Source organism: Camelina sativa, chromosome 5 (genome assembly GCF_030686135.1).
Source record: "Camelina sativa cultivar CO46 ecotype springtype chromosome 5, ASM3068613v1".
Taxonomy (NCBI): Eukaryota; Viridiplantae; Streptophyta; class Magnoliopsida; order Brassicales; family Brassicaceae; genus Camelina; species Camelina sativa.
In genome coordinates, this window is record NC_141884.1 from 10,718,428 (window position 1) to 10,731,153 (window position 12,726).

At 37.0% G+C, this 12,726-nt stretch overlaps 4 protein-coding genes and 2 pseudogenes across 5 annotated transcripts; 3 read left to right on the plus strand and 3 right to left on the minus strand.

Moving 5' to 3' along the window:
* Positions 1–25: 25 nt before the first annotated feature.
* LOC109132836 (uncharacterized) lies at positions 26–1,415 on the plus strand (annotated as a pseudogene).
* A 604-nt stretch (positions 1,416–2,019) lies between these two features.
* LOC104789113 (uncharacterized) lies at positions 2,020–2,667 on the plus strand. The gene has a single exon (XM_010514855.2). The coding sequence runs from the start codon at positions 2,035–2,037 to the stop codon at positions 2,665–2,667; it is 633 nt and encodes a 210-aa protein (XP_010513157.1). The 5' UTR covers positions 2,020–2,034.
* Positions 2,668–3,038: 371 nt separating this feature from the next.
* LOC104786469 (calcium-dependent protein kinase 24-like) lies at positions 3,039–5,643 on the minus strand. 2 transcript variants are annotated; one of them, XM_087449872.1, is made up of 7 exons: positions 5,303–5,641; positions 5,079–5,206; positions 4,715–4,979; positions 4,500–4,623; positions 4,119–4,415; positions 3,925–4,040; positions 3,039–3,820 (listed from the first exon to the last, which is right to left on the minus strand). In XM_087449872.1, the coding sequence occupies exons 1-7, from the start codon at positions 5,354–5,356 to the stop codon at positions 3,152–3,154; spliced, it is 1,653 nt and encodes a 550-aa protein (XP_087305998.1). In that variant the 5' UTR covers positions 5,357–5,641; the 3' UTR covers positions 3,039–3,151. The 2 variants fall into 2 exon arrangements, with proteins under 2 accessions (XP_087305998.1, XP_010510192.2); XM_010511890.2 differs by having other exon boundaries at positions 5,079–5,643.
* An 804-nt stretch (positions 5,644–6,447) lies between these two features.
* LOC104786470 (uncharacterized) lies at positions 6,448–7,833 on the minus strand. Its single transcript, XM_019245850.2, has 2 exons — positions 7,533–7,833; positions 6,448–6,684 (listed from the first exon to the last, which is right to left on the minus strand). The coding sequence occupies exons 1-2, from the start codon at positions 7,698–7,700 to the stop codon at positions 6,637–6,639; spliced, it is 216 nt and encodes a 71-aa protein (XP_019101395.1). The 5' UTR covers positions 7,701–7,833; the 3' UTR covers positions 6,448–6,636.
* A 1,062-nt stretch (positions 7,834–8,895) lies between these two features.
* Positions 8,896–11,255, plus strand: LOC104786471 (uncharacterized). The gene is made up of 2 exons (XM_087449873.1): positions 8,896–9,026; positions 9,641–11,255. The coding sequence occupies exons 1-2, from the start codon at positions 8,996–8,998 to the stop codon at positions 11,077–11,079; spliced, it is 1,470 nt and encodes a 489-aa protein (XP_087305999.1). The 5' UTR covers positions 8,896–8,995; the 3' UTR covers positions 11,080–11,255.
* Positions 11,256–11,340: 85 nt separating this feature from the next.
* Positions 11,341–12,597, minus strand: LOC104789114 (F-box protein DOR pseudogene; annotated as a pseudogene).
* Positions 12,598–12,726: the final 129 nt, after the last annotated feature.

A 12,726-nucleotide genomic window follows, 5' to 3' on the forward strand; every position in this document is an offset into this window, starting at 1 on the left:
AGTGTTTAATTTTGGTGTTTAAAATATGATACTAGAGTTTCTACTTGTGCACAGCTTGGAAAATTTTTATCTCTCTATGAAAATTCGTCGTGTTGGCACAATCAAAATCGGTGTTTCTACAACCAAAATATATCAATGGGACCTCTATGAAAAACTAATAGAATTCTCTAGTAACCCTGAATGTATTGATGTAGAGCTTACTGAATTCTTGATGTGGTCAGGAGAAACCACTCCCATAGATGATTACGATGTGTTTTTACACTTACGGAGACTTGTAGATCAAGCAATTTCCTCTGATGATTATAATATAGGTTGTGCTTTAAGAGTGTACTTGAGGACTCTTACTATCGATATTCCTTCTGAACAAATTGAGGTACACGTCCTAGGTTTACTGGATGAGCACGATGTTATCTTTGAATTTGATCATCACCAAATTGAAGAAGCAGCTCCATCTCAGCTTGAAGAAGGTTTTCAAGTCTCACTCAATGAGACCATTGAAGAAGATGTTCCAGGTTTAGAGGATGATGAGCAGGATATTATATTTGAATTTGATAATCATATTGAAGAAGCAGCTCCATCTCAGCTTGTAGAAGTTTACCGAGTTTTGCTCAGTGAGACCATTGAAGAAGAGGTTCTAGGTTTAGAGGATGAGCAAGACGTTATCAGCTTTGACTTTGATCATCAAACTGAAGAGGCAGCTCGGTCTCAGCTTAGAGAAGTTTTTTGTCTCGCTCAATGAGACCATTGAAGAAGACGTTCTAGGTTTAGAGGATGAGCCCGATGTTGTGTTTGTCTATGAAGAAGCAGCTCCATCTCAGCTTGAACAAGTTGCTCGAGTCGACGACTTTGTACACTTATTGGATGTGCACAATGTTAGCTTTGACTTTGATCATCAAACTGAAGAAGCTACTCCATCTCAACTTGGACAAGGTTTTCAAGTCTCGCTCAATGAGACCATTGAAGAAGAGGTTCTTGGTTTAGAGGATGATCAGCACGAGGTTATTTATGTCTGTGGAGAAATGGCTCCATCTCAGCTTGTTCGAGTCTTCGAGTTTCGACACTTATGGGATGAGTACAATGTTAGCTTCGACGACTCTCATCATCGAATTGAAGAGAGGGATCGTTCTCTGATTGAAGAAGTTTTTCAAGCCTTGTTCAATGAGGCCAATATTGTGAGGTTAAGACCTGCGAGCAAGCTCGCTGTCGAGTCTTTGAAAAGAAAAATATACAAGAAGACTAGCGATGTGGTCGGTGAGATTGACATGTGCTCTATTTGTTTGGAGGAATTTGACGACGGAAGAAGTATTGCGACTTTACCGTGTGGAGACGAGTTTGACGAGGAGTGTGTTATGAATTGGTTTATGAGTAGTCATGTATGTCCATTGTGTCGTTACGAGATGCCATTGTGTCATTGAAAAGCTTTGCGTTTTGTGCAAAATATACCATAGTTTATTTTTATATATAAATCATTTTCTATGGTTCTATATATCGATTAAACAGCTGCGAAAATGAACCCTCCATTACCTAAATAGAAAAAAAAAATCATGGGTTTACAATTGAAAGTATTGTTCTAATAGATTTGCGTATAAAATTAAGTCTATCATGTGAATTTTGGCAATAAAACTGAAATCAAATTTAAAACGAATAACACAGAGTTGACTTAGACCTACAAGGGTTTTCTTTTCCCATCTTATAATAATGTGCGAAAAAAGAGTAAATTAGATTTATACTACTTAAAAAAGGAAAACTTAAGAGCATCATAAGATGTTATAAAGAAAGAAAAAAAGGAAAAATAAACAAACCCAAACAAGATAATAACAGAAAAAGAAAAAGGAAATCTTGGAAAATATCAAAATAGTACTTAAAATCTTAAACAATAAAGTGTATTTTCCAAATCCCACTAGGCAAACGAATGCACGCAGAATCATCTATATATAAGGTTGTGACAACCCTGAACATAAACACAACACACACAGAGTCATCACTTTTGATTTTCTTATTTTATTTTTTCATCATCACTGTCTTCCATTAATCATGAGAACTGTATTGGATCACCATATTAGACGCAATCCTGAATCAGAAGGCGACGGCACAATCACAATCAATGCAAAAGTCGTCGGTTATAATCCGACTTTTACGGCTTCGTCGTTTATGGAAGAATTCATCCACGAAGATGACGAGAAGTGTCGAAGCAAAGAAGACCTGAACTATTTCTTGATGGAATCAGGAATTAGCAACGATGATACTTACGATGCGATAACAGACCTAATCTTCTATGTTGACGAAGTTACTTCTTCCGCAAGTTATAACTCTTCTCCGGGGTATGATTTGCTAGTGTCCTTGCTTCTTATTCCTGACTCTCACATTGAAGAAGCGATTCAGATTGAAGAAGCGGTTCGAGTCTCGTTCCACGAAACCATCAATTTCCCTTTGAGACCCGCAAGCAAGCTCGTGGTCAAGTCCTTAATCAGGAAAATATACGAGAAGGTTAGTTCTACTGGCGAGACGACGTGCGCTATTTGTTTGAAAGAGTTTATTAACGGTGAAAGTAGAGTTGTGAATTTACCTTGTGGTCATGAATTTGACGATGAGTATCTCCTCACGTGGTTTAAGACCAATCACACTTGTCCACTGTGTCGTTTCAAGTTGCCGTGTGAAGATCAATAATGAACTAATTTGGCAACAAAATTAGTTCGAGACTGTGGATTGGATTTAGGGTTATTTCTTATTGTAATGCAGCTTTTTTTTTCCAACAGTACAGATAAATTCCCTTTTTCATAACTTAGAACTTAATTTGGAGTTTGTTTATGTATGCTGTCATGATAAGAGTGATATGTACCAAGAGAGTCTTGAAAAGCTACACTTGGCCAACATCTATAGAAAACAATATATCGATGATTATGGCTACATGTGACATAATTGTTAATGCTACTACTACTTGATAAATTAGATAAATATTTCTATTGCTCTCTGTGTTTTTTGTTTCTTATCTTCTATTGTGTTCAACGACTTTTAAGAAGAGTAAAAAAAAAAGGATAAACACCACAAATTTAAGCTCATTAAATCACTTGTTCTTTCGCTTGTAGCACCAAAAAACAAACACATTAAGAGAATCAAAGAGATTTTTTTCTTATTCATTTTCTTCTCTTTTCTAGTTTCTTAGACCTGAAGGTTTAAAGGTTTTGGAGATACCAAGCTCCATTGATTTGTTCTTGGGAGCATCAAGTAGCTTAGCCTTCTTCCTTGCTATAGGGAACTCCATGGAATGTGATTTAGGACCATTGTCCCCAAAATCTTGTTTGAACATTTTGATGCTAAGGGCATTCAACAACGCCCTCGAGTACTGCCTCGACGCCATCTTCCAGTCCGTCCCTGATTTCATCATCGCCTTAAACTCATCAAAGCTTATCCGTCCATCCTTGTTGAGGTCGACGTCAAAGAAGATATCTTTGATCCACTGGTCGCTACCGTTGCCTAGCTTATCATCATAAAGAGTTTCCTTGAGCTCATCTAGCTCGATAGATCCGTTGTTGTTCTTGTCAAAATACTTGAATGCTTGCTGCAAATGCTCATCACATCCCATTCTCTTCAAATGTATTGACAGTGTCACAAACTCCTCACAGCTCAGCATCCCATTTCCATCTGTGTCCGCTGCATCCATTAGCATCTTCACATCTCCATCGGGAACAACTTGTCCAATCTTCTTCAGCCCATCTTTTAGCTCCTCAAAAGTCAAGTGACCATTCTTATCAGTGTCCATTGCTTGAAACATTTGTACTATCGCAGCTATCTCCTCGTTTGGTAGATTGTCCGCTACAATCTGAAATATATTTTTTACAACTTACGTATCAGTAACAAGTCTTATATATAGATGGGAAAGTAAACTCATAAAATTTTGGGAAATATCAAGAAACTTATATATACCCTGAGGACTTTCTTCTTGAACCTATTCATCAACAAGAACTGTTGAATCTTGGTCCTGACGTTATCTCCAAGACTCACATTTGGTGCTCTCTCTGCGTTCCGGATCCATGGATGTTCTGTAAAACAAATATTTCTAGGTTAATTGATGTCGTTTAATTGTTTTTCAGATAATGAAACGTTTGTTATTAAGTTACCAAGCACTTCTTGAACTGTGAGTCGGCTGTAAGGATTAGCATCAAGCATGTTCTTAACGAGTTCCTTGGCCTCATGTGAGACTTTTGGCCAGGGGTCTCTCTCGAAATCGATGTTCCCTCTCACAATAGCATGAGCGATTCCTTCCTCGGTTTCTGCCCAAAAGGGAGGAACACCACAAAGCAAGATATAGAGTATAACACCGGCACTCCAAACATCGACCTCAGGACCGTAGTTTCGTCTCAAAACCTCAGGAGCCATGTAGTAAGGACTTCCCACAATCTCATTGAACCGCTGGGCTGCAGTATCCACTTGAGTTAAACCAAAGTTTTCAAGAAAATGACAATACAAGATTCAAGCTATTATAGGGATGTGATTAGTACCAGGCTTGAAGAAAATGGAGAGACCAAAATCAATTGCTTTAAGTTGTGCAGACTCGGTTCCATTAGAAAAGAGGAAGTTCTCGGGTTTAAGATCTCGATGAATCACTCCATGTTCATGACACACCTTCACAAACAACAAACATTATAAGGACCAAACAAGAAGACTAAAAACCAAAAATAAAATAAAAAAGAGATTTCAGTTTTTGTTTATTCACCTTGACAACTTCAAGAATGGTTTTAGCAACATTTGCAGCGGCACGTTCGGTGTAATGCCCTCTAGAGACAATGCGGTCAAAAAGTTCTCCTCCTTCACAAATCTCCATGACAAGGTAAACGGCGTCTTTGTCCTCAAAAGCTTCCTTAAAGCTAACAATATTAGGATGTTTAGGTAAACAGCTCATGATCTCAACCTCTCTCCTCACATCCTCCACATCTATCTCCGTTCTTAGCTTCTCCTTCGATATCCTCTTACACGCAAACCTGCATCCCAAGTTACACAAATTATCAAACCCTAGAAGAAAAGGCAAAAAAGAATCAATTTTCAAGATAATCAAGAAAAAAGAGAAATAATGTAATGACCTTTCTCCGGTAGTGATCTCGATACATTCATGAGTGACGCCAAATTCACCACGGCCAAGTTCTTTACCCAATTCATACTTGAGGTGGATTCCATCTCCAATAGGATCGGGAAGAACGCGGCTTGGTGGCTGGAAAATCAATCTCCGGGAAAGATTAGTTGAGCAATCGAAATGAGGAACAGAGGATGATGATGTTCTGCTATTACTACTTTGTCGCCTTCTTACCGGTCTCTTTCCAAAAGGAGAGCCTTTCAATGGCGACGAAACACAGCTTCCCATGGGATTTTTTAAAAATCTGTTTGGGTTATATTTTGGAATAATATCCTAACAGGTTTCGATCTCGATCGATTGATTTTATACAATCAATCAAGCGATTTCAAGGAGGAAGTTTATTCAAATGCACCCCATGGGAAGGAAGAGAGAAGCTCTTTTGTGCTCGACTTCTTCTTTCTCTTGTTGTTCTTTTTTTTTTGTTTTTTTGGGTTTTTTTTGGGGGAGGGAGGGGCTTCTCTCTTCTTCTAATCTCTTTGTATTTCGTTTTCTATATTTGTTTATTTGTTGCGTAAGTTTGAAGAAAGAGGGAAAGGAAAGTCCTAAAAGAAAGGAGAGGAGATTGAGAGGTATGAACAAAAGAAAAATATTGGATGGATTGGAGAAATCTTTCTATTTTTGGTTATTAAGACAGTCTGTTCTGTTTTTGTTCTGTTTTGTTCTTTTAATAATCCGTTAACTTTGTTGCCCTTCTTTCTGTTTCCTCCTCCCGCCTTTTTTTTTATCTCTTATGTTTGAATGAGTTTGTATACTTGAACTGGTGAATCCCATATTGACCAAGCCGGGACTCACTCCAAGTAAACAAGGATGTAGCTCACTACGAGTTGAGTTCGCAGGGGGGAGTCTGCTCGTAGTGAGCGGCTTTTTTTTTACGGAGAGCAGAAGGCCGAAGACATGGGATGATAAGGTCTGTGAAATTTTTCAATCATTCATGTCGCATGGTAGGGAGGGACACATCTTTTGGGCTACGACATCTCAACTTGTGGAGCAAGACGACTATTATTACACTACGGATTATATATATTTTCAGACACTTGTTTGGATCTGTCACCAATATTGACTACTTAAGTGATAAGACATTGTTTCACTGTGAGGGAGTACTTTTTCTTTTAAGTTCTACGAGCAATGAGACTTTACTTCTTCCAACTCATATCCAAGTTCAAAGCTTTAGCTTTCAGAATAACCACTTATTTTGTTTCGGACCTCACATTTTCAATTGTTTTGGTACTACGGCTGCTTCATTATATTTTGTGCCTCCAAGGTGTTCTTCACTTACAAATGTTATAATCCTGCACATGCTAAATCAACACACAATGTAGTATGTCAAACTCAAGGGAAAACTCGAGTTTTATTATTTGCAAACAAGTGTAGTCATTACAACAAACTTTTCCAAAAAAGATATTATATCCTTGAGATGTTGATTAAAATGTAAATCAAAAGCGGAGCACCCTCGGCTTGGAATTTCGCATTGCTGAGACTTATTGCAGAGAGTCTTCTTGCAAACAACCTCAGAGGAACTTTCTGTGGGGTCTGCCTGCATCCTCATCTTGCATATGCTGTCAAATATCGAGTTTCGAGTACGTTAGCTTGACCTTAGTGTTGTGACAAGAACAGTATAGATCACTCAAGTGTGTGGGAAGTAATATAATGAAATTCAATTCCATCTTCATCGTACAAAATTTCTACTAACAAGGAAAGCCAAAGAGCATCAATCACATAAACATGGCCCTTGCAAGAATCTATACAAAAGGACTCAGAGTTCAAAAGCCAATCTAAAAGAAGAATCCTCAAGGATTGTAGCAACAAGTTCGAAAACGCTCCACCATATACAAGTTCTCATAACCAAATCAGCTAAGACTCAAACTCAGAATAACAGAAAACCATTATTTACAGCCAAAGAACCCATTTTTACTAGCTAAAACACATCAAGACTTGAGGATAATCATTTGAACACATATCTTCATAGCAGTTAAACCAAATTTATCCCTAAACTACCTTGGCACCAGTAAACTAAACAGAAGAAGACCCAAGTGAAGAAACTAATACGCTTAATAAGAAGTAACACCAAGGATGAAACACAAATAAAAACTCAAAACTTTTTCAGTCCTAACTCCAAATCAGAGGCTTTCCTCAGTGCAAACACTATTCAGTTAGAAGATCTAAAGATACTAGTATGGAGGCAAAATGCATTTTCCGAACTGATCTAATCCAAATGTATCTACAACGAATTCAACACCTAAATTAAACGGGAAAAGAACCCAATTCAAATGTGTATTCATACGACCCAAAATCCATACGATACATGAAATAAATTAGGGCACAAAACAGAAATCTAACTACGGGAGGAATCAAATCGAAATGCAAATCGAATCTGAGAATTAGATAGGGAGAGATTTGAACTCACGAAATCTTTGACGATCCCCTTGTAAACAATGATAGGGAGAGCGATGCCGAAGATTCCGATGAGAGCGAAGTTGCGACGGGTCCAACGGAAATTGTGCTCGAGGTTCTCTCTAGCGGATCCCCAATCCTCGATGAACTTGTTCTTGTTCGTTTCCATACCTCCTCCCATCTTTGCTTTCTCGACGCTTTTGACCTTTCTCTCTTCCCCGGATCGTCTTCTTCTTCTTCTTCTTCTTCTTCTTCAAATGGTGCTTAACTCCGTCGCGACTGTGGTGGTGGTTGTGTGCAGCTTAACCGATTAATTAATTTTATCATTTTTTGTTGCAATAAACCAGATATTTTAAATGGACTTTAAAGCTCAAGGCCTATTAACAAAAAGGCCCAAGATTACTACATATACGAGTGATTTGTTGAAGATTTTAGCTTTAGTAGGGTTTTAACAATTTAGATGAATAAATAAAATTGTTAAAAAATTTGTCTACCACAATTTCTAAAAAATTTCCCAGATTTAAGGTATACCATTCTTAACACTTAATATACAATATTTTTGATTTGTTTTTATTTTAACATCGTCTTGATCTCGATCGGACAAATCGATAATAATATAAATGGTGTTGTACTAGAAGAACATATTGATAGTTTTTGAAATGATGAGTTTTATCATGCAGTCTTTCTTTTTTTTTAACAGCTGCATTTATTGATTAAAGAGAAGTGTGATGGTTCTCATGGAAGATGTTTACAATGAAGTAAAGGATGTAAATTTATGAAACGAAGTTTGTATGATCTGCAAAATAACTTTTTACAGATCATTTTTCTACCATTTGGATAGTTTTTGCATCATTATAGATTTTTTTGCTAGAATTATAGTATTACTATTGCCTTTGTTTGAAGTTTTCAAAAGTATTGTAGGATTCTCACCTAAATGCATTTCTTTTTGTAAATAATTAAGAGCAATAATTAAAGGGGAAAGATGGCCAGATTTCATTTTAAATATCTCATATATATATATATATATATATATATATATATATATATATTACTATTTAGAATTCTCATAGATATATATATATATATATATATTACTATTTAGAATAAAATAAAATAAAACTGCCATGTATGGTTGTTAGTTTTTAAATAGTTTTTGGTTTTTGGATTTCAGATTTTAGTTTTTGGTTTTTAGATTTTATAAGAATAAAGAAATAATAAATAAAAAATTGAGAAAATGTTACTTAAATTTTTTTATATAAGAAAAGTGAAAACTCACCCTAAGATGGGTTTTAGATTATTAATGAAAATTGTTAAAAATCTTAAAATCAGATTTCCTAAATTTTAGGAAAACATATTTACAAAATCTTGAATGGATGTAAAAGGAGATTCTCAAAAGCAAAAACCAAAAACTATTACAAAAACTTTTAGATTTGCGTCTCGTCGATTCAAATCCCAGTTCTTATTACACTCTGTGAAATGGATATCTTTCGCCGTTCAATCTCAAAAGGTTCTTCTAATTTTTTCTTCTTTCGTTGTCATAAATTTTCCACTTGCCATTGTTATTGCATGTCTCGAGAGTTATTCTTGTAAGCTAGTCTTGCTTCTTAACATAAGCAATTTAATTTATAGATTCTTCTAGGACCTCATCGGTATTTCAATTTGAGTTCGAGAAGCTTAATTATTTGTTGACTCTTTCTCTAATGCTCAGAACCATAATTATTTGTTGACTCTTTCTCTTTCTCTAATGTAGTAATGTTAGTGCTTGGTGTGTCAGAATTTTCTTTATTGATTTTTTAATGGATACATACATCATTTGTATTACATGAACAAAACAAAATCAAGAATGTTAAAAGATTTTTTAAATATCATATAATCAGTTATCAAGTCGTTGACATTTTCTAGCTTTCTTATTCAGAGATTGACAAGAATTTGTCCTGTGTGTATTTTACCGTTTCTGGTTTAGTCTCTCTAATCACACGCAAAATATTGTTTATCATGTTGTGTGAATTGTTCTGCTTTTAAAGCAAAAACAAAACTTTTGTATTTTTTTTGGTTTTCTGAAGATTGAAGGAGCAAAAAAACTAAAACTGCAATACATATATATGGCTTCTACTTCTACAGGTGGTGGGAAAGATGGATCTAAAGGTTTTGTGAAGAGGGTTACATCAACATTCTCCATTAGGAAAAAGAAGAACACAACGAATGATCCGAAACAACTTCTTCCTCGATCGAAATCAACTGGAGGTAACTACGAACACATGAGGCTGCCTCAGGGGAAAAAGGCTCTTCCAGATGTTACAAAAACGAAAGACACAAAGAGGACCAAATCTGCAGGTGTTTCCCCTCAACGAAGGCGTGAAAAGATCGATGAATCTGGTAAACAGTTTATGAAGATGAGATGTTTTGATGACAGTGACTCCATTTGGCTGTCTTCAGATTGTGCGTCTCCTACTTCTCTTTTAGAGGAACGTAGATTGTCTGTCTCGTTTCATTTCTCGGTAGATGAAAAGATCGTCTCGTGGTTGTCTAGTGTGGCTAACTCTTCTCTGTCTTTGAATAAAGAATCCAGTACCAGCTCCTCAACTAAAGAGAATCATCATCCTCGTCATCAGACAAGTTCAAAGAACGCGAAATGTTCTTTAGAAAATACTCGGAGAGATGGAAAAGTTTGTAACTCATCAGCTGGTAAATCTCGTGGAAATGGTTCTGCAAAGCCGTCTTCGCGTTTACAAGAAAGCAACAACAAGACTTGTCCTAGGAAGCCACCTGAAGAGTCATCTAGTTCCAATAGATTAGTGAGTTCACAGAGTCCTGAAGAAAAGAAAGTTAGCTTCTCTGTAGAAACAGAGAAGACTCCTTCACCGGTGCCATCTGGTATTACTAATACCACCGGGACAACATCTTTAAAGAAGAGCGCAGAGACTGGGGACTCAAAGAGAAAGATTGTTGTGGAGCCACTTTTCTGGCCATTTGAGCAGAAGTTTGATTGGACACCAGAGGATATCTTAAAGCATTTCTCAATGTCACCACGGAGGAAGAAGTCGATAGGATCCAAGAGTGCAGGTACATCTCCAAGATCAATGAGGGCACAACTCCAAACAAGAAAGCTAGATCTCAAAGAAGGGTGTAAGAGGAAGCTCATGTTCAACGGTCCTGGATCAAATTCAAAACCAACAAGGATTCCAGAACTGAAACGAACAATCAGCAACAACAGTAGCACCAACAAAACCGAGATGATCAGCAAGAACCAACAACCTATGATAAGGAACACTGTGAAGAGGAACAAAAGTTTGCCGTCAAGGTTGAGGAAATCGAGTAAAATATCTTCAAAGGTGGTACCTATTGAAGCTACAGAAGAGACTGGAGAGATACTTAAAGAGCAAAAAACACCTAAGAAGCTCATCATGACACGCAAGTCCAGGACATTCTTGGAAGATGACTTTGCTTTAATGAATGATTTCTCTATAGAAAAGGCGGTGGGGCTTTGCGAGTTCAAGGGAAGAGAAGGGATAGATTCAGACTTCAACACTGATGGTTTCTTGTTCGACGATTCTCTATGAAAAAGAAAAGTTTGATAACCTGAGGATCATATAGCATCATACGGCTTAAATAGTGTATACTTGCCAAACTAACATATGTATTGGCCACAATTTTGTTTCTGGATTTGTATATCTGTTTGGATAGTATAAGGAAGCATTTATATGCATATACATGTACATGTGTTGGATCAATCAAAGAGCTGAAATATATGGTCTCATTGAGTTCAAATAAGATTCAAAGATCCTAATATATGACACTAGCAAATGTTACAAAATCTCAACTTATGAAGTATCAGAACGTTTCATAAGGTTCACGTCCTCTACATGGTCTAGAAAGATGCGAACGCGACGAAAACGGTCGGATGTCAACTCCTTAAACGCTCCTTCAATTTCAACTCTTCTGATAGTTTTTGTCTCAAAGTTGTAGTAGAAAACATAGAAAGGGTGAGATGCATAGCACGGCGACAACACAAGTTCGTTTGTACCAGCCACTCCAACAAATGTGTGCTTTTCAAGTACATTCTTCCACAGAGGGGGTAATTCATAAATATGCTTGGACCATTCATGTTTTCCGGCATCTTCTAGAACCCACATCTCAAGACTTGTACTTGTTCCAGTAATATAATTATCAAACCTACGACCTCTTCCACTATTATAAATACACCCCTCCGACATAAGTGAAGCCAGTTTACCGTTGTAGTTAATCATAACTGTTCTAGAAGACCTATCGAAAGATGTTTTAATAAAGCTGAACTTCTCTGACCTAACATCAAAGCAAACTATCATGTGGTCGGAATCTAGAAAATACATAAGACCATTGATGCATATAACATCATCAAAGCTAGAAAGCCTATGGGTAATGCCACAGTCAATCATTCTCCATGTCGGGTTCTCAGTTCCTAATGTCAGAACTTGATGCTCCTTATAGCTCCCATCACCTGACCGGGTCATCGACAATACCTTGAATTGTTTCTCGATTGGATCATACCCAAAATAGCTTCTTATCGAAATCTTCTTCCTTGTCTGAGGTTTTGGTAAGGTTAAGGATTCCCCGGTGCTAGGGTTACATATCACCGACACTAACTTGGAAATTTTCCTTCCTTTTAAGATCTGTCGTCCGCTGGTGAAAACAAGGCCATTGATAGGACTAATAATACCATAGCAGCTATACAAAGGAAACTTCATATGATGATAACTTGGGGCAACTGAAGAAGACGAGCTCTCACAAAGATTTTGAGTCTGAGGTGTTGAGAAGGATAACAGCTCATTGTATATTTCGCAGACGAACAAGAGCCTCGGGTGAGCAGAAGATCTTGTCAAGTACAACTCCGTGAAATAGGGAAGACGAAGTGATTTCTCCCAGAGCTTTGATACGCAACGACACCTAGCTATAGACTTCACCGGCAACCTCAAGAATATGTCGATAATGAGATCAATTGGGATTGATTCAGATTTTTCGTTAGCATTCGTTGCGTGGTATCCAAGGATGGTTTGACGAAACTCCGACACGTTCTGCCGCTTTGATTTCATGGCTGCGTTAAAACCCTAGCTAGTCTCCGCTAAGTTGGAATCGTTGGAATACCGTATAAAGTTTATCTCCAACCCTAAAAAAAGGACAACCAAAATTGCAAAAACAAGAAAGATAAATCTTGAAATGTAATTAGCAAA